The sequence below is a fragment of the Canis lupus genome, chromosome 3 (genome assembly GCF_003254725.2).
Source record: "Canis lupus dingo isolate Sandy chromosome 3, ASM325472v2, whole genome shotgun sequence".
In the NCBI taxonomy this organism is placed as follows: domain Eukaryota; kingdom Metazoa; phylum Chordata; class Mammalia; order Carnivora; family Canidae; genus Canis; species Canis lupus.
The window spans coordinates 49,224,764-49,249,485 of NC_064245.1; the positions used below are offsets into that span (position 1 = coordinate 49,224,764).

Genomic DNA, 24,722 nt, shown 5'->3' on the forward strand with positions numbered 1-24,722 from the left:
TATATATGTTGCTTCTGATCCTAAGTTATGTGTTCAGCTTACTGATGTAAACATGACCTTGTGGCTGCTTATTTTTGCCTCTTAAAAGAGGAAACTTATAGTAGGAAAAAAAACTAAGAGAAAAATGTCATTTGGTTTGTGAAGAAAGGCCCAGGTCCTCCGCAGGGATACACATTACTGGGGAAGTCACAGATTTCACATACTATGTTTTGATTCTGTATGTTATGAGGATGCCTAGTGATGCCTTGCTCTGGTTGGCCACTGTCAAGAGTTAAGGTGTATCCTGTATTTGGACTTGTTGACCTTATCCAGAAAAGGTTTCAGGATTTCTGGTTTCAGATATTTCTGATCTTTTCAGGCTGCTCAGTTTTGAGATCTAGCTTGTGGCTTTGATTTTGTTCATTTAGTAAACATTTTGTTCATGATTTTGTTCATTTAGTAAACATTAAAGGAATGCCTTCCCATTCAGGGTATTACAGTCGAGTAGCTAGATAATTTTTTTAAAGTTAAATATTATCCTATCTTCTGATTTATTTAAGTAAAGCACACGTGCACAGACGTAATTACAATATGTGAATGCAGTATGGGAGACATAGCATAGGAACCATTAATGTGCTTTGAGGATTCACAGAGAAATGACTTTTTTTCAAGTAGGTTCCACACCCAGTGTGGAGCCTACTGAGGGGCTTGAACTCACAGCCTTGAGATTCAGACCTGAGCTGAGCTAAGAGTTGGACACTTAACCAACTAAGCCACCCAGGTGCCCTGAGGAATGACTTCTTAAGAAGTGTTTGTGTGAAATGTAGTAAATTTCCTTGGTAATAACCACATTGTAGCACATGTGGTATAAATATTCATTGGGAAGAATAAGGATAGATTGAGAGAGCCTTTGATGTGCTTTCCAGCCTTTAAACAGCCAATTCTGTTTGCTTTCACTATGTAGTTGGCCCTTGGAAGATCATAGAATTGCCTAAGAATTGCCAGAAATGCCCTAATTTGCAAGGTAACTGACCTGGCAGTAATCCATGTTAAAGAAATCCCATTAAGATACGGAAAAGTAATGTCTACCAAGTATGAGAAACAGAAATATTTGGTAGTATGTGAACTGTATTGAAATTAAAGAGAGTGGTACCTTTGTGTAAATATTTCCATTCAACCAGCATCAATCTGTGTTTTCCCTCCTTGGCCTATGTCATTTCATGCAGTGATATAGGCATTTTGCTTCCCTTCCGAGGACCTCTTCCCCTCCCGCCAAAGCCCTGTCACTGCTTGTGGACCTAGAGGATTGTTGTGATGTGGTCTTACGTTATTACCTCAGTGCCACATATGTAGTCTTCCAGAGGAAGTTGGTTAATGGTGACATTCAGATGAGCATATTTAAAATATCCTGAATTTAAGCCTCACTCAGAAGTCAGGGTAAGCCAGAATATTTATTATGTTGATCTTCATTATCTGTAGTTGACCTATATTTAACATTAAGTTTTGAAAACCTACTTCTGGTGTTGAACTGAGATATAATAAGGAAACATTTTTCATGTGTGGTTCTTGGATTTCTCTTGAAAGTAGTTGAAGAGAGTGATTTCTGAAAGTATTTGAACAAATAGGAATAATTGGAATAAATGTATAGCTTCTCAAAGTGGACACTGTGAAAAATGTTTGGATGTTTAAATTTGACTTCGACCTTTCATTTATTACAGATATGTACCCATGCATATGTGTGTGATTCTTTTGCTGCATTGCACATGAGCTATCTTGCAAGCTGCATAGCATCTGGGAAATTTTTGTTCAACTCCTTCCTTCAGGCAGGAAAAAAAATTGGAAAGGGGGATATAGTGGAAAACTATGAATTATTCTGTTGCTTGGAATCTTTTTTAAGGAGGCTGAATCACTAGAAAAATGTACTTGGTTGTTCTCATCATAGAATCATAGTGTAGGGAGGAACTCTCATCTCTATCATGCAGTCAGTACTCTTTAATTTGCAAGGAGGGATTTTGAGCCTAGAGCACTCAGTGTCTGCCATTGTTTGCTGATTAGTGTCAGAGCCAGGCCTAGGATCTTGAACCCTGGGGTCAGGCTTGTGGTGGTCCAGCCTCTCGCCCTTGCCCACCTTGCCTCAGAGTTCAGCTCTGTCACTGCAGTGAGCTCCTCAGTGTCACAGCGGAAGCTGTAGCACCCTGGGAACCTCTCCTGTTTCTGCTGATTCCTAGGCCTGTGTTTCCTCTGCTGTGGACATCCCTTACATAGCAGCTTGATGACACTCTACTATCATTAAGTCCTGTTCTTCCCCTTATATTGAGAGAATACGTAGAAGGGCACAGCTGAAATCTGTGCCTCAAATCCTATGTTGTGGCCGACAAGCTGTGTGCCCCTGCTGCCTGGGGAGGGGGGCTCTGGAGCACTTCCTTTGGCCCACTGCTGTCTTCTGTAGGTTCCAGGGTGCTTGCGACTGGACCTCATGTGGGTCACAAAGTAGCGCAACCTGGATGAATTAGAGCATCCTACTTTCTTGTTGCCTTCTCCTTTCTAGAGCATGGCATCTTTATAAAATCTATATATTCTGGGTTAGCTTCCCTTTAATGTAATAAAAAGACTGTTGCCTACCAAGGCAGGGGGCCTTTACTTCCAAATGAGCCCACGTGAGTCACTCAGGAATCCAGTTAGTTTGATGATGTTTTCTGGCAATCCCACAGGAGAATGATATGAAAAAGGAGGAATTTGGTGCTTGCCATGTCCTTCACTGGGGCCACCTCCCAGTAGCCCTGGAAACTCTGAAAAATGCGGAATTGTAGGATCCCCTGTCCAATGGCCTTCTTCTCTCTATTTATGTGGAAATAATAACTTATGGAACATGTGCTTGTGGTCTGTTTTATTTCTGACATCATCAATTTCTTTCTTTGCCATCCTTCCTCATTATTTTGCCACCAAAAATTCTATCATATTCATTTTCCCCATTAAATCATCTACAAGCAAAGCTCTTTTTATGTGGAGGGGTCCTGGGGACAGACTGGGTCAGGACTGGGTCTCTCCCTATCATGCTGTGCTAATGGCAGAGATGGCAAGAGAAGAAGAGTGGTACCACCTCAGCTATAGGTCTCTTGAGATTGAAACCAGGGCTTGGACCAATCTGGAGGCCAGTGAGTGAAAGGAAGCACTGAAGCCTGTGTAGTGTGTAATCTCCGTTTTGTGGGCAGCAGGACATTCATTCTAAAAGGCTCAGGAGTTTTTCCTCTCATTCCACCCCTATGAGGCCAGGGACTGTGGGAAGCCACAGACAGGCATGTCAGCAGGAAAGCATGGAGAAAACACACACACACACACACACACACACACAGACATACACATCCATGCATGATTTCCTTACTTTAAACGTTTATAACATTCCAACAATAAATTATGCTGTTAGAATGTAGTCCTTTCCTGCTTACTGCTTTGCATTTTCAAAACTAAATTGAGCTTTTAATTTGCAGACTTATTACTGTTTTGTGTACTGAACGTTGTAATAACAACTCAGGATGCTGTGATGGGCAAAATGAGTAAGAGATATCCCATCCCACAAGAAGCTCTGTTGGGAAAGATGAAGTAATGCAGCAGGAGTTGACACCTGGGTCATGGGAACTCTGAGAAGAAATTATCCATTGTTGAGGCCTGTCTGCACCAGTGTCCCTCCTACTGTTCACTCTTGGTGGCATTAAGTGGAATACTGCTGAAATGTTTCACTCAAGGGATTTTCCCCTGTTGACAGCATTGCTGGCCTTAAAATAGGGAGTCAGTCTTTTCATTCCAGTTCCAGAAAGTGATGTATGTGTCATGATTGCTTGCCATGGAACAGTTCCTGTCCCTATCTCCACCATACACAACACAATAGGCTATGTTCCTTCCTAGGAGTCATTAGGTTTCCCTAATGGGATGATCTAAAGGAGAAAAATAGAGCTCTGGCCCTTCTCCCTCATTAGTGCTGAAACCTGGTGCTGTATCTGCTTCACATCAAAGTCAAAGGATTGTTCTTCTCCTTGTCTGAGACTGTTCTTTCCTCCTTGAGTTAGGGAAAGGACTTAAATCCTGGTTTTCTTGACATAAAAGTTTAATGCAATTGCTGTTGCAGCTGAATCCATTAAAAGGAATACCTGCAAGACGTGAGAAGAAGTATTTCAAAACTGGCACAGAATATAATGTGGACCGCACTCTTAGGTTTGCATTTCAAGTCAAAGGGTGTGTCATTTGGGCTTTGGGAAAGAGCTTGTCATTGTCAGGGCCCAGTCCACCCCACCTCCACAGTCCCGTAGGCCTCTGTGAAGCCAGAGGAGGTTCTTAAGAGATGCTGGACAGTTGTGAATGCGGATGATTGACATCTGCTGCATAGTGCCATAGTTAAAATGTATCTCTACCTCTTCACTTTGGTTTTAATCTCATATTTGCACATGCATGTCGTTTTAGCTGTCCCAGGAGGAGGAAGGAGTTAGCAAGCTCTTTAGTGTTTACTGATGCCAAGTTTACTAATCCTTGTTTTGTATTCTTGATGAAGACTTCTACTGCCATGTGTCTGTTTCTTGGCAGGGCTCTCTGGGCAGGAGGACAGGTTAAACAAACAAAAACAAGATAATGCATGCCCTTTTAAGAATATGATGTCTAGGGGCGCCTGGGTGGCTGAGTCAGTTGAATGTCCGACTCTTGATTTCGCTCAGTTTGTGATCTCAGGGTCATGAGATTGAGCCCTACGTCAGGGTCTGTGCTGGGCATGGAGCCTGCATAAGATTCTCTCTCTCCCTGTTCCTCTGCTCCACCCCAAGCCCCTACCCATGTGCTCTTGCTTGCCCCCCCCCTCTCTCTCTCTTAAATAAATAAATAAAATGAATAGGATCTCTGAAATAAGTCTTGTATCTGAAAAGGCTTAGACACTCACTGTGGGTTCTCTAAAAAACCCTGTTGTTGTATAAACATGAAGATGCCTTTAAATTAACTGATGTGAAAAGTTGCCTTGATCCTTCCTCCCAAAGCTTGTCAGTGGAGGCTAGCAGCGGGAAAGAGGAGGTGTAGCAAAAAGGAAAGGGAAGATAGAGAGCTTTCCTGGGGCAGTGTCAGGGAAACAGTAGGGTAACTGAGCATAGCAACCTCCTGAGAGCATCTGTGACTGATCAAGCTCTAAAAGGCTAGAAACTGGGCAATAGCTGTGGGAGGACCCAGGCTGTCTGCTTCTTGTAGCAGTTGTTGGCGTAACTTCTGATAATTTATCACCCTGGCATGGAGCGAGGAAGGTGGGAATAGAAAATGAGATTTTAATAAAAGAAGAAGAAAGGACTGGCTGACTCTTCTTCCTCTGGAAAGGATTTTATCATATAACCAATGAATTTAGTAATGAAAGGAGATAATTGTACAAATCTGTAAATAGGTAAAAATGGGACTTGTCAAATATTTTTAAAGGCAAGGCTTGCACTTTCAGCTATACACAGTCACAGGAAATGTCAGCAGCTGTTCTGCTAAGTGGAGGCACTGCAGGGCCATAATGTAATAGGACTTTATCAGCATTCATTTCCACAAAATGAAATGTTCCTTTAGGAAGTTCTTTTCTAGTAAACAAATAGTAAATAAAACACTTGACAACTGCATGCCATTGATTTTACGTTTTAACAAGGTAACCTTTACAAAGGAGTATATCTCTGCCTGCCCCCCCCATCAAAAAAAAAATTTTTTTTTTAAAGCTTCTATATTCTGATGACCAAAGGGAGTAGCTGAACTGAGAGACAACTCAGCTTTGGCAGAGAGAGGAAATGTGTAGGAAGTCTACCACATTTGTAACTTCCATTCCTTAGAGTTGTAGCCTCTGGTTCGTCATTGCATGCCCTGGGACCGAAGACCATCTCATAATTAGATTAGAACATTTCCTCTCCATGGAACCTGTGACAAATGGATCTTTGTGGAATGGCACAGTTTTCAGTGGCTGGACATAAAGTCTTCGTTGCTGGAACTTTGATTTGGAAATCTTTAGTATATTTCGAAAATGCCAATGCATGTACCTGGCAAACACCGGACACCATTTGTCTTCCTCTTGATGTCTGAATTATTGTGGCATCATTGATTATCATGATAAAAATATACATCCGTGGACACCAATCCTGCTAGTCATGCTGGAACTTGCATTGAAGAGTTACTTGTGTTAATTTATCTGTTGGTCATTCACCTGGTCTATCAAATAATGGAATGAGACCTATCCAGCCATGTGATCACCTAGGAAGTGCCTTCCTGAGAAGTCTGTTCACATGTGGATCATGGAAATGGGCTTTTCCTAAAGAATTTTATGGAGCTGTCAGAAAACCATCTTTGCTTTTCATTCCTGCTGTAGTTACTCTTAATTCATCAGCTTCATTCAAAATATTATGAAATTGTTTGGGCCTCACTTCATCTGTAACTAAAGGCATTGGCTTTCATACAGTCTCTTAAGCCAAAAAGCTTTCATCCCAAACTCCCTCTGCCAGCCCTCATTTTTTTTTCTTGTCCAATTTAACCTGTCACTTCAAACTCTGATTCAGAGGGTTCGTGTCCTCATCTTCTCTCACCTGGATTCACTGGTTTCCTTACTACCAATCTCTTTCTACCTTATAAACTCAGCAGTTCTTCAACTTTTTGGTCTAAAGATCCTGTTACACTTTTAAACATTATTGGGAACTCCAAAGAACACTTGTTTGTATGGGTTATACCTACAACTATTTACCACATTAGAAATTAAAACTGAGGGATCCCTGGGTGGCGCAGTGGTTTAGCGCCTATCTTTGGCCCAGGGCGCGATCCTGGAGACCCGGAATCGAATCCCACGTCGGGCTCCTGGTGCATGGAGCCTGCTTCTCCCTCTGCCTATGTCTCTGCCTCTCTGTCTCTCTCTCTCTGTGACTGTCATAAATAAATAAAAATTAAAAAAAAAAGAAATTAAAACTGAGACATTGAAAAAGCATTAATTCATTTATAATAGCATTAACAGATCACTACTTGTTAATATGAAGAACATTTTTATGGAAAATAAGTTTCAAAATTAAATTGGAAGAGTGCCATTTTAATCTAATTGGTTTTAATCTAACTTGACTCAGTAAAAAAACAGTTGGATTCTCATGGTTCTTATTTATTTAACAACATGGTGTTTTGGTTGAAGTATATAAAGAATATCCAGTGTCATGCAGATATATGCTTATTAAAGGGAGGAATATTGTAATTGTTTTCTCGGATAATTTGGTATTCTTATTGATGCCAGATCAGAATTGACAGATGATAGGTTCTTAAGAGTTATTTGCAGTGTGGAATCTGAAGTCCTATTGTTGAACATTTTGTATTCTGATACATTAATAAAATCTACTGGTCTGCCTTGTCCTTTTTGGTGGATCTTTTAGCCATGCACAATTTTCTAACCTCATGGATCAGTCATTTGGAAAGTACTCATTCATTGAGTAACATACAGCTCTTCCAAATATTGACATTTTTTTTTCATTTTCAGAAAACCAATTTGTTAATTACCACCAGTCTTGTCAGAAATGGCTTTAAGTATTGGTAAACTTGACAACTTCACAGTGGCAGATACGAATTTTCCAAATTCTTATTTTCACTTGAACATCTGAATTTTATCATCAGTGATAAATATTGCTAGTTGTTTTCTGGAAAGATAGGTTCACTTTGTTCATTTCCAAGAAAATACCTAAGTTCTGAATAAGCATCATTTCATTCGTCAGTCTTTCAAGTTAAAATTTTGTTCCACGAAAAAAGTGGCTAGCTTAGCCCACAACTTAAAACAGTTGCATAAGTGAATTTCCTCAAGATAACCATTCTACTTTACATGCAGAGCATTTTCTGTATACCCCCCACTTGTCACACGGAAGATTAAAGAGATATGTACCTAAAGATTGAAATGTAATGAAGTTGTTATAGCTTCATCAAGGACATTCTATGTGAAAATATTTTTGTTTTTTTCTAAAACTATGAGTATATGGCAATGAAGAATATAATGACCACTAACTCACTTTAGTAACACTGCCTTGATTCTTGTTAAGGCCCATCAGCACAAATATCAACAGAGCAAAAGGGCAAATGGCATATCTGTAGTACTGTAAGAATAGTCGTGATCCCATAGATACCCTGAAAATGCATCTGGGAGCCTTGAGGTTTGGTAGACCACACTTTGAGAACCACTGCTCTAGCTTATATACATAAGGTTCTTGCTAAAAGTATATCAGATTAGCTCTTTAGTTTTTAAATTTAGAGTGTGGCATACATGGACTTGACAATCAGCTTCCAGAGGATGCTTCTAGGGTCCCATTAGCTTTGCTGTTCCGGCTGACAGTCCAGTGTTCAGCCACACTAGACTCCTCATTTCCATTAAATGTGCCCTTGTTCATTGGTATTCTGCCTGTGTTGCACCCTTGCAGTCTACCAGGTGCCCTTCCATTCTTGAAGACTCTTCTCAGGCGTACACATTGTCCTCCTTCCCCACACTGGAGCACAGAGTGCTGGAAGTGTGAAGTGAGCCATGCGTCATGCACACTGCTGCACAGGGAGCCCTCCTGCCAGTGACTCTATACAGTGACCTGCCACATTACCTCACACATTATGGGCACCTACAGTGTTGGTTGCATGTTGAGTACCCTGAAAGAGAATGAAAGGAACAGAACTTCAGCAAGACTGAGTCCTACTTAGTTGATAATTGTCTATAATGCTTCACTAAACTTTGCATAAGAGTATATTTATTCAGTTCACTTATTAATTCATCTCTTTCGAGGAACCAGCAATCTTAAGTCATTCCCTTTCCTTTAAAATCTATTATTTGGGGCGCCTGGTGGCTCAGTCCATTAGCATCTGCCTTCAGCTCAGGTCATGATTTCAGGGTCCTGGGAATGAGACTCCGCATCGGGCTCAGCAGCCCTGCTTCTCCTTCTGTCCCTTCCTTGCTTATGCTCGCTCTCTCTCTCTGTTGTTTGCTGTCTCAAATACATAAAATCTTTACCCCCTAAAAAAAAAAAATCCTATTTCTTACTTCCATAGCAAGTAATATTTGGAGCTTTTAAGTTTTGTTAGCAAGGCTAAAAACTGATTTAATCATGGTGGTAGGAGTTGCAACTAAAAATCAGGTAGAGAAGAGGAAGTTCCTCATTGATAACCCATTAATATGAGTACTGAGGATTGAACCAAGAACTCTTATCTATGTAAACTTTGGATAAATTGCTTTTTTCATGAAACAGAAAAGAGCAAAGCTTCTTCAGACCTTGAAAAACTGCACTTGTATGAAAGACGTAAGCGATAAGCCATATTAACTAAGGCTGTGCTCTTTGGAAGACCACTAATGCTTGTTCTTATAGCATCCTCATTGGGCACTTTACATGTGGCAAGTTGGAGGGACGAGGCAAAGGCCTCCTCTGTGTCCTTTCACTTCCACTGTGCTGGAAGCTCAGTGAAGTAGCCCCGATGATACTTAAAACTATCTCCACAGTAGCCTGATTTGTTAGTTGTATTTTCCTTGGCATAGCCAACGGCTCGTCAGTGTGATGCAGTCTTCTGAGCCATTAAACACACACTTTGAACATATGCACATCATTGAAGAAAGTATTAAATGCTTCCGTGAAACTTAGTCTTTAATAATTCACCGTTTTGTGAAGAGTATGTGTTTTTTAAAGTTTCACTGGAAACAGTTTCCTTTTTTCAAGGTTTGTGTTAAAAACATTTATATTAATTCCAGAAAGAGACATCTGTATATTTAGAAAGGTACTGGATTATCTCAGTCTGTTGTTAATTATGAACAAATAAAAATCAATGTATATTTAGTCAGATCTCAAGAATGGCCTTGCAAAACCTACCTCAACTGCAGTTTATATTTCAAAAAGCCATTCAGGGTAGACAGGGAAGGTATTCTACTTGCTGATTAATTTCTGATATGTCCTTTTTATTGACAGGACAAACAAATATGCCATTTGTTGGTGGAGAGCAGAGTAGATACTTTTTCTCGTGCTTATCTCCATATCAGAAATTCATGAATTATTTAAATTTATGAATAAAAGTAGCTTGAGTCTATATTGCCTATACCAGTGTGATCTGAGAAATGCATTGCCTTGCTTGAAATATTTTCTTCAGACAGAGATATATATGCTTACTTATTCCTGTAGGAACTATTTGTTGATTGCTAAGGCCAGGAATCTATAGGAAATCCAAGAAATAGAGAGGTCTTGCTCCAAGTGACTTGTAGAGCAGGTACCCAGATTAGTGTGATAATCGATGGATGCTTTCAGTATGGTAGGAGAGCTAACACAGTTCTGATAGAGTCAAGCTTTTTGACTGAAGTACTTGGTGGAAGCATCATGAAGGTGATCACATAGGAAGGAGTTAAAGACTTGACCGGTTTTGCAGAGATGGGGAAGACTATGAGGGCAGGATCAAGGATGCAGAGTCAGCCAGGTATAAAGTCTAGTCTGAACACAAGACAGTAAGTTGACTTGTGTGGCTGCAGTAGAAGAGTCTTACAAGAATAGGTGAGAGAAAAGGCTAGAGAAGCTGTCATTATGCTGGTCTTCTCTCCCAGAGTCACCTCTTAAAGCCAAATGTTCTTTATCCCAGCGGGTCACTCTGGTATTTCAGCCTTCTGGGTGGGGATTGTTCAGGGATACTATAAATTCTGTCCAAATTAGGCACTTGGGGGTTAGCCAGGAAAAATCTATAAATATCTGCCTTTCCTTACTCCTTTCCCTTTGCCTCAGATAAAGAGCATTTTTCTTTTTCTTCCCCCCCCTCCCCCCCAAGGCTAATAACTCTTTCGTCTGAGTTCCCAGTCCTATCTGGGCCTTTTTAAAGAGCTGCTTCTCCATAAAACAGCAAGACATTTGAGAAGTTCAGTAGCTTCTTTGGTCTTAGCTTCTGGGGAGGCCTCCTGCCTTCTCCACTTAACAGAGAAGAGAAGACTTTTCCCTCTCTCTCCTTTCTTGTCCCAGGATACAGATACCTTCAGAGGGAACATGGTGATCTGATTCAAAGCAAAGGTGTTTTGGTCTTTAATTTCTAGCTTGAGTCAGAATATTTCAGTTACTTGGTTTTGCCTTGTATGCTGCCTTCAATACCTCTTTCTTTTTTTCTTTCTAAATAAGACAAAAATGTATTGATAATAATAAAATATTACAGCAACGAACAGTACTCAGGCCACAGGCACTTAGAATATACTTTACATGTATCAATTCATTTATTCCTCATAGCGGCATTTTTCTTTCATGCTTTGTCCTGGTGGATTTTGCCCTTACTGTACAGGTGAGAAACTAAGGAACAGAAAAGTTACTTAGCGGGGATCCCTGGGTGGCGCAGTGGTTTGGCGCCTGCCTTTGGCCCGGGGCGCGATCCTGGAGACCCGGGATCGAGTCCCACGTCGGGCTCCCGGTGCATGGAGCCTGCTTCTCCCTCTGCCTGTGTCTCTGCCTCTCTCTCTCTCTCTCTCTCTCTCTCTCTCTCTCTCTCTCATAAAAAAAAGTTACTTAGCATGCCCGAGATAGTCTCGCTATAGGGTTTATCTTCTTGACCATTGTGTTGGAGTCACTAGCCAGCTGTCCACCCTTCACTTCCTGTCATGTACTATAGGGGACATCTTGGCCTATATGTATCTCAGTAAAGGGCTATATCCGTACCCACTCCCACCCCAAAACATATTTTTGTGCTAACATCTCTTCCGAAACAAATTCTCACAATTTCATTTGAGGTAAACAGTATGCTGTATTTCCTTAAAAATGTGCAGAACATCAAAATACCTGTTTTAGTTGAATAAGATTATCAAATACAAGCTCCAAATAGTAGTCTCTCAATGAGCAAAACCAGATTTATTCTTTTGGGAATGAGCAAATGCCAAAATTGACCTGGCAGTAGTATTAAATAGTAGGGGATTTCTTTTTTCCTTGAAGGATTTTTTCTCTTTTCCCTTTGACAAAAAGACAAAAGTCTTTTTGGACAATTGATAAAAAGAGCAAGTTATACCTCTATATTTTTTGGAAGGCATGATTGTATGGTGGTGTGTGTTTGCCTCGAGGGATGAGGGAAGTCTTCCATGGGAAGCTGAATCATTTCTTGGCTTTTCTGACTGAGTGACTATATTAGGGCTATTCTTTTTGCCGTGAAGTGAAAAATAAGAGTAAGTTGAGTAATTTCCTAAAGTAATACGTTTGAATTTTATGTGGGATGCAAAATTTTCCTGAGGTGGAGGGAATGGTTCTTTTGAGCATTGTTTGAGCATTGTTTTCATGTCTGACCAAAGCTTTTATCCTTTAAATTCAGAAACTCCTTTAGACTACCTACCTCTTCTGTATGTTAACACTGGCAAAATGTTTGTTCTCTCATTGTTTAATAAATAAACTGATCAGCCGTTGGAAAAGTCTGAGGATTATGACAGTGGTAATAAATAAGCACATAATCAGTCATCCAGCTTTTGGGTGTCTGGTGTCATTTTTACACTCTGTAGGAGAAACTGAAGCACCTGTTGCCCTTAAGGAACTCACCATTTACTCACAGTCAAAGTAAGCATCAAGGAATAACAATAGAGGGCAGAACACTGGAAAATGAGCCCATCAGAGTACAAGACTATCAGAGTTCAAAGGATAGAGTTTTAAGGTGGGTTTGAGTAGGCAGAGATATTCCCTAATTAGGAAAGTAGGATTTCAGGGGTATATTTTGGCTGAGGTGGAGTGACGAGATAGGGAATTCTATAAGCCACAACTGTTCTATAAGAGCCAGGGAGCATTGAGGTAGGAAGAACCATGTCCTAATTGTGGAACCTTAAGAGACCAACTGTATACCTATCCTGGGAAGTAGTAGTCAGTAAGACTGGATGAAACCATGGAGTGAGTGGTATGATATCCAGATGAGGGAGATTAGGTTTGATGAGGCCAAAGACTTGTAGTATCTTCCTGAATTACAGCAAAAGTCATACAGCTTCTCTGCTCCAAAGTCCTTGCTGGCTCCCACTGGCCTCTGTATAGAGTCTGGACTTTTTGGCATGACATCATATGCTTTTATAATCTAGGTGTTTAATGCTTTCTCAGGCTGATGTTACAGCACTTCCCTACAGGATTTGATGCATGGAACTAGAAAGTTTGGCTAATTCTCCGTCATACCTGCTATTCATCAACATCTGTACCCTCACTCAAACTCTTTAAAGGCAACGCCTGCCTTCATGGAATTTTTTAGTTAATCAGTTCATCCAGAGATCCTCATTCCTTTACTACGATTCTGCCTTTTATTTGTACTACCCATGCTGTCTCATGTTTTTATTCCATGCTGTTGCCCCTTCCTTGAGGTCTCAGGAATGTCTCATCCATCTTTATATTATAGCTCATAACACCTTCCAGAGCACAACTACAGCAGGCATTTAAATATTTGTTGAAGGGATAAATAAATTTTGTTAATATTCACTAATTCATTACTAACTGGCCATGACATGCTAGTGATGACAAAATCCCATTAGGAAATTCTGGTCAGTAAATGTCAGTGTTGTTTCCCTTGATCTCAATGCCTTTGTTTTATAGAATGAGGTTTGTTCTTACTTCCATAGATGTTCATATGGAAAGGGAGTTTCTTACTTATTGGCTATTCCCTAATTTTTCCATTTCCTTGCCAAAACACTGTCCACCCTGCTTCCCTCCTCTAGCTGTTATGAAGCACTTGTCCATATTCTTAACCAAAATAGCAACGTGTGCACTCAAGTATTCTGTTCTCTTCTGGTCTTTATGACAGAAGTTCTTGGAAAGAATTGAAAGTACACAAAAGAACAGTCATACATGTTGCATAGAACTCACTTTTTTGTTAATGGCCCTTTTTCTCTGTTAATGCTTCATTTACTCTCAGAAATTTTTTTACAATCTAAAGTATTTATTACTAGGTTAGCAACCCTATAGCAACCATGATAGAAAGACTCACTAAGATACTTTCTGCAATAAGTAAAGCATCTTAAGAGATAGCTAGGAAAAATTGAGTATGTAGGCAGAGCCTAAATGTTCCCTTTTGTGAAATGGTAGGATATTTAAATCCAGCTCTCATCACTCTGCTACCCCAGAACTGCCCCTACCAATTTTACCAGATTGGCAAAATCCAAATCTCTTACTTACTTGACCTTTTTTATAACACTTGACACTGTTTACCGTTCTTCCTATGAAGTGTTTCCTTCTTTTAGTGTCTCCGATGCCCTGTCTGTGTATGGATTCCCAAATCTGAAAGCCGGGTCCCTGCCATTCTCCTGGGCTCTGGACGCACCTGCTTGCCTGCTTACGAGGGCACTCTGCTTGGATGGTTCTAAGATCCTTGGATTCTCTGCATCTAAAACCAACTCACCATCTCCTCTCTCCCTACCTCCTCCTTGTGCTCCATTCCACCTTCTGTGTGGTTGCCCAGGGCATAATCCTAGTCAGACCACACCTTTCCTCCTCATTCTCCACCCAGTGACTCCCATTTTCCTTTCTAGGTCTCCATGTTCGTTCATCACTTCAATTCAGACTTCCTTCCTTCTCTCTTCCAGCGTCCATGACAGCTTTGTGACCAATCTCCCTGCTTCTCTCATCTTTTCCCTCCTATCTATTGAGCATGCTCTAGAAAAATGATACTTTTGAACTGCAGAACCGATCGTGCCTTTCTCGAGCTAACAACCTTCCAGTGGCTTTTTCTTGTTGGAGTGATTCAGACTTCTCTAAGCGTGCTCATCTGGCACCAGCCTTTTTCTGCTGCTCGGGCCTTGTCCTTTGTCGCTTGCTGTTTCTCACCTCTGGGCCTTTGTGCTCAGTCCTCTGTCAGAACCTGTGCCCAGAATATCTGTTTGGCTCTCCGTCCTGGGGCTCCCTCCCCGCAGCTGCATATGCACACGTCCCACCTAGTTAGTGCCTGCTTCTCTGTCAGCATCTCTGCAGTAGACCTGTGCTGGCAGTTGGAGCATGATACCTCTCCAGGCATGTGTTCTCATAGTGCCCCGTGACCCTCTGTCCCAACACTTCTCACACATTATCCTAAGTCTTTAATGTCTCATCTGCTGCTGTGGCCTCAGTGCCAAGCAGGGGCGTTAAGTAAATAGATCTCATTCACTTCACTTCCTGAAAAGTGGGTTGAAGGTTTAGGTCAGTGACATGTGACATATACAATCACAACAATATTGTGGATTTTCCACGTGAAATTTCTTAGTTGTTACTGATACTAAATTTGCCATTTTTAGCATTCTGAGCATTCCATGTTTTTAAAATACTAATGTATCCTAAAGTCACATTCTTTGGAAAAATTTGAAAATTCTATTGAAAAATTAAATGTTTATACAATATTTGATATACTTAAGTAGGGATAATTTATTGTATGTCAATTATACCTCAGTAAAGTTGCTTCAAAATCATTTAAGTGATGGAATACCTGGGTGGTGCAGTTGGTTATGTGTCCGACTCTTATTTCAGCTCAGGTCATGATTTCAGGGTTGTAAAAATGGAGCCCCAACTTAAGCTCTACACTCAGTGGGGAGTCTGCTTAGAGTTTCTTCTCCCTTTGCATCTGCCCCTCAAATAGATAAGTAAATCTTTAAAAAAAATTATTTAAGTGATAAAAAATATTTTTCACAGTCTAGCTTATTATCTGAAATAGCGGTTATGACCAGAAATTTAGTCTGAACCTCATGCTTATAAATGTATATATAAATTTTTTGGAGGAAATATGAAAAGTGTATTTGAATGATCTTTAATATTTAATAGTATAGTATGTTGAAGATTAAGAAAATGTGGAGGGAGCATATCGTTTTTACTATTAATGCTTTGGGGAGAAAAAGAGGTGCTATTACTTACAGTTATTTTACTCAACTAAAAGTTTGCAGTTGTAGGATTATGAAGTTGGTAAGATTTTTGCACGTGAGAAATAGTTTATACCATTAGGAAGAAAGTTAGAGTAGCTCTTGTTTCATTTTGTCAGTGATGTAGTGTTTTATGTGATAATAGTCATAATGATCATGCTAAAAATGTTGCTAGAAGATTCAGAAATAACAGTGAATATGATTTATAGTTGATCAGAAAGGACTGTCTTTGGGATCTGGTTTCAAATATAGTGCATGAGCACACAGGGATGGTGATTATCAAATAGTATGCTGCATGGATTGTGTCTCAGTTCTCCTTTTGAGAGGGTCACTGGACTGTCTGAACTAGAGAATGCCATCCATCTAGTATGATTCATTTTCATCAAGAGATGTTACAGATTGTTCCATATAGTAAAGAAGATGAAGAAATGGCACTCAGGGTTCCATGGGCTTTGTAGCTGATGGAATAGCAGTTTCCCAGGAGTGCTAGTTGATGCATTGCCATCCTTCCGAGGGAGGCTTTTAGTGACATACCTTGGGGCCTTCATGGTTAGCCTTGCCCTTCAGGTTTATGGATGATAGTAAGTTTGGAGGGATAGCTGTTATTTCAATGACAGAATCTAGATTCCAGATGCTGTTTTTAGGCTAAAATGATAAATGAGAACATAGAAAGGAAAGATGTAAAGTGGGTTTTTACATAAAATCAGAAAGTTAGGGATGCCTGAGTGGCTTTTAGTGGTTGAGCATCTGCCTTTGGCTCAGGTCGTGATTCCAGGGTCCTGTGATCTAGTGACGCATTGGGCTCCCCACAGGGAGCCTGCTTCTCCCTCTGCCTCTGTCTTTGCCTCTCTCTGTGTGTTTCTCATTAATAAATAAATAAAATCTCTAAAAAGACTAAAATCACAAGATATAGTATGGAACATTTATTATATAGTATAGAGAAGCAAGCCCTGTTTTGAGTCCAACAAAAAAGGTACAGGAAGTGAGTGTGTTTCATCAGAGGCATATATCCTTCTAGTAGAGTGGTATTCATGTGAAGATGGCCAGATTGATCTTAATCACCCCAGGTTATATGGTCACAGGGAGGACAGACAGCCATTGGTCAGGTGCCTCATTGCCTGCAGTTGTGGGAACTGTGATCCAGGAGAGAAGCTCTAAAGAGGAGGGTGGTGAGTCATGATGGGTATCCTCAAATATTTAAAATGCTGCCTCAAGATAGCTAATGTTTGTCCCAAGGAGAGAAACTAGGATTAGTAGCTCCATTCATTTTGAAGAAGGCCTGACTCGCAGTCATCAGTATTTAGAAACCTTTTTAGTCTCTGCAGTGGATGCATTCATTCTGATTTTTGTAATACATTATTGGAGTAAGAAGCTGTTGAAAGGGAATGTTCAGTATTAGAATGTTGACAAAGAAGTCGAGTCTGTTTAATGATAACACTTTCCACCTGTACCTTCTAAAATTAGGAACCATTTGTCATTTTTCTTGAGAGAAGAAGAATTATTCTATCCTTTGGCATTTTTATAGAATCAAGTCTGAGAATATTGATAGAGTTACAAATTCCAAGTTTTATGCTTTTAACGTTGAGGGACTACTCAAGGCAAAATAAGATGTGTAATGAAAAGAAAGAAGATTTACAGAATTGAGTTTAAAGGAGACTTGTGTTCTTAGCTGTATGACCCTGTACAACTGACTGCAATTCTGAACGCACCTCTTCCTCAGCTGCAAAGTAGATGCTAACCATATAGCTTTTGATGAGGAATAAATGAGATTATACCCATGGAAGCACTTAGAAAACAGCAAGGACTCAGTACACGTTGTTACCAATAAATCTTGCCCCAGAAGAAACTGGCATGTCACTACTTTTCCACCCCACATTATGATTCTGCCATCTTTCTCCTCTCCCCACTGCTTTTATTTCACCATGCTGTTGGCAGTTTTAGTAAAATTTTAACATTTGTGAACTTGTTCCATGAGACCTGTTTCCCAGGACAAGCAAAAGTGTGTGAAGAGACATTTTTAAAGCTTTGTTGTTATTTTTCTTATATGCTTTCATCTTAATTTCTTTTTGTCATTGTTATCATGCTCACATCATTTACTGCTACTAGCCAAATGGTCCTCTGGTTTCTTCTTGCGAAGGCAAGAAGGGGTTAAAAGAGACGCACTGCTTTGCTTCTACCCTCTTCCAAATGAACCAGAACAGTTGGTGGGTATCTGCCAGGCCTTCCTCTTCTCCTCTGCCTTTTTCAGCCTTTGGAACCTCCAAATCTGTGGGTCAAAGAAATGACTAGGGGACGAGGACAGTAGGCCTCCTCTCCTGGACCAGTATTGCTCTCAGACACCTCAGTTGAAATTAAAAAGGAAATCGCAAATGGAAACAGTGCTTTTGCAGCCATTGTAAATCATTTCCTTTTTTCTCGTCCCAAGTAATCAATCATCATACGTGAAGGAGTCTGTAATTCCAAGCAGACAAGAATTGCCCAAGTGGAGGTGAAGTGTTTTATTTTGTATTCTGGCAAATTTTGCTGCCAACAAACAGGTAAATCTGGGTGACTCACTGTTTTTAAGTTAATCACAGATAAATGAAAATTAACTGTGGTAGACCTTTCCTTCCTTCTGATTTCATGTGAAAAGTGGAGGAGGAAAACATAGTGACGCAAGAATACACAACATGTTTTCTACCACCAGTTTTGAAAGAATTTCTCAATTCCTTTTTCTTTCTCCTCTGCATCTACCCACATCCTATAAGCTATACGGCAGATGATAAAGATTTCTTAGTCTCAGACTGACCATATCCAGTTGAGAAGGAACTTCATATAGAACCCATCCCCTATAGTTTTCCAGAGTCCAACTCATTATCCCACATTGCCCATTAAGAGTGAAGCACACCTAGGAATAGAAAGAACCCTTGATTTTCATCCTGGTACCTCGTTTTCACTGCAGAGACTGAATTGATCATTGAGGGAGGAGGGCAATTAGCCAGTACCCAGTCACTTGCTGCTGCTTTATGTTTACTTTGGGGTTCTAGGAAAAAATGCTTAGTAGAAGTAGACTCACCTCCTCCCTTTGCCCACAGTGCTTATTGGCTTTTGGTGTTCTCTTTGGGTCTTTAGCATCCCCACTAGGTGGTGTCCTAATTCAGAAACTTGTCTGGTGCTTGAGACTGGTCTCTTTAACTCAACAAAAGGAGCCCAATAGAGCTGACCCATGAGAATTGCTTCAGTAATTTGGATAAGGTGTTAGATCTTATAATTAAGTAAATCAAAAGAAGATTTAATTCATGAACAGAAATGCTATAGTTGAATTAAAATTCATAAAATATTTTTTTACTTCATCTTCTGGAATCCTTAAGAACATATGTTGGGCCTGTCGTGTGAAAAGAGTAAAAGCACTGGTTGCTTCTGTTAAAGAATTTGGGACTCCTTTTGCAGATAGAGTGGGATGGAGGACATAAAAGGGAGATACAGTTAATCTTGTAAATAACTACTATGGTAAGAGGCTGTAAATAATAAACATATTTTAGTACAAGTTGCCAAAATTAAAGGAGAGGGAGAATTTTCTCAAAACAAAAATTCATAGCTCTCAGCTCTGGTTTGTATATAAAATGATTGGTTGTTGCGTTTCAAAATCCTAACAGAATAACTGGTCAGTGGTTCCAGATGTTTTTGATAAAAACTTGGAATTGTCACAGCAGCAGCCAAAGCACAGGACTGCAGATCCTGTCTTCTGTGGAAAGTGCTGAACAGATCCAGAGGGGAAAGCAAAACAGACTCTTTTTTTCCCCCCACCCAGAGTATTTGTTCCCTACCCAGAGTGTTTGTTCTACAAGGAGTAACAGAATACGTAAGGACAACTCCAAATCTTTGTAGTAGGTTTACTTATGTGCGCAGGAGTAGGAAACCTAGATTTCCAGCCTCTGGCACAGAGTCATCAGATGGTCAGAAATAAACAGGGTAGTCTATAATAGTCTGTAAGTCTCAAAACATTTCAGACAATTACATTATTTTGAAACCGGTTTCTCTCGAATGATATAAACCTCTTGAGGACAGAGACCTTGTAATTTGTTCGCCTTCACTGCAAGGCACAAAATATCTGTCAAAGCAATATAGATTATCTGCATTTAAGGCAGTAAGTACTTAGACGAGGTTGGGAATGGAAGGCTGTATGGTGACTAAAGCATTTCTGATCCCTTGAGAGATGCCTGGGAACCTTGGAAGCAGGAAACATTTGATTCTAATTAAAACAGAAGGGAGTGGCAGGAGGAATAAACCAAGTGGAGGACAGAGGGGAGCTGGCTTTGTGTTCATATGGAAAGAAGCTGGGGCGGGGGGGGGGGTGCGCCCCTCTAAATTATAGCTTGATGAAAGTTCACCCAGAAAAGGTGATAATCTAGCAGTGTTCTCATACACTAAAGCCTGAAGGGTCTTCCGATTTGTGCTCTGGATCACAGAGTCTCAAAGTATTTGTAAAGCCCTGGCCAGGTTCCCACCCTTTTCGGTAAGTCTGAGCAAGAACTTTATTTACAACTTTTTAATCTCTCTAATCATCATGTTTCTACTGTTTTCCATCCTTACTCTAGTGAAAATGAAAAGCAGCATCTGTTTCACCATTGGTGTTGGTGACATCACAGAGCCTGGGCTCACTGGGGCGCATGTAGGGAGGGGAGCCTGTCCACTTTGCGTGCCCTGCTTGACACAGTGAGGAGTGGGGATCGGGGCTTCTGCGTTGGGCACAGCTGGGGTTGCAGTATGGTAATAGGTGAGGACAACACTCGCTTGCTTGTAGGGTTTACTGCATTTCCCTCCTTTGAGCTGGTTAGCAACGTGAACGCCTGGCCTGAGGAAATGGTGACTCATCAGACCTTCTACACCCCTTCTATAAACTCCTGAGAAACCTTGTCACCAACTCTGTTGGCAGTGCTGACAGAGATTTAAGTGCTCAATCTCTCTTCCTCCTTTCCCTGTGGTATTTGAATCCCCTCCTCATTCATACACCAGGTCTGGCTAAGGACTCTCCCGGCCCCTAGAGGAAAATGGTGGCCGCGTCATGCTTCCAGAAGATCTTATTCTTGCCTCTCTCCACTCTTTCCCAGAACCCTTATGAACTAAGTGAGAGAGTGTCTGCAGTAAGAGGATGAATTCTCCAATAGGTGCCCTGAGGCTGTTGCACAGGGTGGGGCTAGGTCTCAGCAAAAATGAGGTGACAGAGAGTGCACGTGAAGCCCTGAGGGGGGAAGCCATCCCAGCATAAGTGGTTTGGCTTAGGTGACCCTCCTCACTCAGAAACAGTATCCCCGTGAATGCCCATTCATTCCACTCTTTTTCTCTTAGTATCCTTTAAAACCCCTCTATCACTCACTTTCTCCCCACTCACCCCGCCTCAAAAAAAAAAAGCAAACAGATGAACTCGTGATGATTTTTACACCGAGTCAGGTACTTTGGGAGCCACTTGTGGATCCTAGAGACATAGCCCTGAAATACTTGGCTGAGATTTTTCTCATATTAAATCATTGGTTTGCATTTGGCAGGGAGCTGTGGTGTACGCCTTGGGTAGTTTCAATTTTCTGTACTTCGTGGAATAGATAAGTATATTGTACTTGGTCGTGTTGTTTAGGATGACATCCTCCCCCTTTTATTATCGTACTGTTCCGACATCATAGCGTTCGAGTTGCATCTTGCAATGCCTGACAGAGCCTTTTTCATAGGGGACAGTATGAGGAGGAGGGGAGGAGGAGGAGGAGGAGGAGGAGGAGGAGGAAGTGGGTTGGAAAAGGAAGCCTTGTTTTTCTCTTCTCTGTCTGTGGATGAATCATGTTCCCACTGCAATTAGGTTTTCAAACCTCCAAGGCTGCTGGTCTGGAGCTAAAAGGGCAAGTAGTGACGTTCCTGAGGGTGAGGGAAAGGGGGGCTGGGGTAAGGAAAGAGCCAGCGCCCAAGGAGGGAGGAGGGAGTAGCGCAGGAGGAGTGGTCTTTCTTTTCTCCTTTTTCTCTGCTGTCATTAGAGATTTTCAACTGAAGTCAGAACCAAGCCCTACTGCCTAGCGAGCAAGAGGCTGATGCTAAAGACTCTACTTTGAACAGAATCTCCAAGCATCTGCTATTTTTTTTTTTATTTTCCTGTAAAGGAAAAATTGATTTTCCTTGTTATTATTATTTTTTTTAAACAAGAACAGAATTTAATGAGAGAATGAGGATGTTTTTGTGCAATCCCTTTGAAATAGAGTTGTCTTACCTTTTTCTCTCTTTTGCTTTTCCTGACAAAGTACATACTGGATTTTTATTGCCTGCCTTGGGTTTTTCCCCCACGTGTGTCAGCCATTATGCTTAGCCGGCTCATTAATAATTTTTCTACTGGAGTTATCGCCAGTGATGGAAATGCTGTGTGCTTCTCTTTCACTCAAGATCTACATAAAGTATAGCATCGTGAGGCACTATTGTTTATATTATGAATTACAAATTATTATTCTAGTGCTCTGAAGTTGCCAGAAAGTCCTCCGTCATCAGTTCAAGAAATTGGATTCCACTCAGTTTCTTTTTAATCAATTTTGGACCCTTTGAGGGTTTTATAGAGAGGAGAGTCTAGAAGGCACAGATCTCCAGCTCAGCGTGAGAAATTTTAAACTCTGGACTTGGGGGAGTGCAATTTGAACAAAAATGTATGAACGGCACAAGAGGCGCTACAGCCTATGTGACATCTCCAAGGTGGACAGGACTGTGGATGTGGTGTTGCTGAAGGTAAGGGCCACACTTCAGAATCCCGAAGCTCTCAAGTTCCTTTATCTCTCTGCATCCAGTAACTGAATCCCTGGCTGCCCTGTACTGGGAGAAAGGCTGAGAAGTTGTGTGAAAAGTAGAAGGTGGAGGGGTGAGATTGGTGATTTTAAGGTTGTTAGAATACCTGAACAGAGTATGGAGGGCTTAAGAATCAGTAGTGAGCCATACTTACTTTTGAAATGTCATTTTGCTTGCTTTAAAATGCATTCTAAGGCTCAAAAGAACTCATACTCTTGAAAATCACAATGGGAGAAATTTGCCTTCAGAGTTGCTCTTTCCCAAGATGTCTGTGTCTTGTGCTTCCCATTCCCTCACCCTCCCCTGCTCCAGCCCCATCTGTCTGGGTATCACTTTCTCTTGGTCTCCTTTTCTCTGTCTTTCGTCTGAATCTTTCCTACCTGTTGCTTTCTGCTGTCTCTTGAAACTCTTTAGGGGCAAGATGGACAACATTTGTTCCCTTCGGAAGGGTCTCCAACCTATTTATTAAAGTTGCGAAGTGGTGCTTCTGCTTTGGTTTGACTGCTTTTCATGAGCTCTGTTGATGCTGTATTTGTTTTCTTGGCATTGGTGATGTTGGGTGTCTAAGCAGGATGGGGGTGGAGACTGAAGGGCTAATTGCTCACAGAAGGCATCCTTGAAATCTAAAATTAGTAAGGACTCCTCCAGCCATAAGATGGAAGTCTGGGAATGTTGGACGGCTCAATTAGCACTTTTTGGAAATTTAGCAGTTTTCTGGCAAAGGCAGGGGAAATTAGAAGCCAGCCAAGTGCTTCACAGTTGCCAAGAAAACCTCCATACCTGAACTTGTGAAAGTATAGAGCTAGCAGGGTGTAGGTAGAGTGGTAATGTATTGCCCTGGTAAAGAAATTTTGGAACTGTGTTATCAGTTTATCAATTCAGTTGATTACTTCAGACTTTCTGATTTTTTTATTGGTCCATCAAGGCTAAGAAACAGGTCTAGAGGGCCAGACACAGAAGCCAGTGAAATACCACCTTGGATGAGAAGCCAGGTAGGAGTCGTGATTTGTGGTAGAGTGGTGTCACTATCCCTCCTAATTTCTGTCAGGTACTTGTCTGACTTGCTAGTCCTAGACTGAGAGCAGTTTGGGAACTTGGCATTTTGAATTTGTTCCAAGATGTTATTAATTTTAGTTTCTCTGAAATAGGATTACCTCTATGAAAGCACAGTGGTGTTTTAAAATTTATGTCCTCATATATTTAGAAGAGCCTAGTTTTTAGGACTTTTATATGCTTGACTCTTGATGATTTTACCTGTCTGGGGGCAAAAGAGGGAGGGAGTATAGAACATCCTAGTCAAGGCATCACAGGGAATATCAAATATTTAAAATAATGCTCATATGGGTAGTACTCTTCCATCTAGCTGGGCATGAAAACCTTTATGAGTGGAGCCAGATCAGCATGGGCTTATTGGGCTCAGAAATGCTGTTTTAACAAAACACTTCCGTGTACATCGTTTCATTTGAGACTTATTGCTCAGGCAGCGGCTCACCACCTGCCCCCCCTCCCCTCCATGTTCATATGAAGACCGTCAGGCTTCTCTAGATCTCTTGAGCCATGGTGAGGAGTATGAAGTACTTGACTGACAAAGATGTGATTTTTTATTTTTTTAACGAGGCCACAGCTAATAAAGGACAAAATTAAGGTGTTTTTCTTTTTTTTTTTTTTTTTTTTAAGATTTTATTTATTCATGAGAGACAGAGAGGCGGAGACACAGGCAGAGGGAGAAGCAGACTCCATGCAGGGAGCCCGACAAGGCACAATCCTGGGTCTCCAGGATCAGGCCCTGGGCTGAAGGCGGCTCTAAACCGCTGAGCCACCTGGACTGCCCAAAATTAAGTTTTTTAAGTGAATTTTTTTAAGTGAATTTGTATTCTTTTAATATTTTATTCTGTGCTGCCAACTGTATAATAAGAGTTTCAGTAGAGAAAACTTCACTTCTCAGAAAATAGGCATTGTTGACAAGTAAACATTAGGAGTCCTGAAACTAGTGTTTGAAGTAAGATAGCTAAGTTTCATGTCCCCCTCCCCCCTTTGGAGGCAGAGGAGGTTACATCATTGAGAGACACACATTTAATAGGACACCTGAGTGGCTCAGTGGTTGAACTCATCTGCCTTTGGCTCAGGGCGT

General features: G+C 40.9%; 1 protein-coding gene across 16 annotated transcripts in view; it reads left to right on the forward strand.

Annotated features, from left to right (window-relative positions):
• Positions 1 to 24,722, forward strand: part of AKAP13 (A-kinase anchoring protein 13) — a 321,113-nt gene that overhangs the window by 187,065 nt on the left and 109,326 nt on the right. The window contains exon 1 of one of the 16 annotated variants that reach the window (XM_025438518.3): positions 21,624 to 22,534. The exons of the other annotated variants lie outside the window; for them this stretch is intronic. Within the exon in view, the coding sequence (XP_025294303.1) occupies positions 22,454 to 22,534 (81 nt within the window). The 5' untranslated portion in view covers positions 21,624 to 22,453. Of the gene's footprint in view, positions 1 to 21,623; positions 22,535 to 24,722 lie in introns of those variants that run through there. 16 annotated transcript variants of the gene reach the window in all.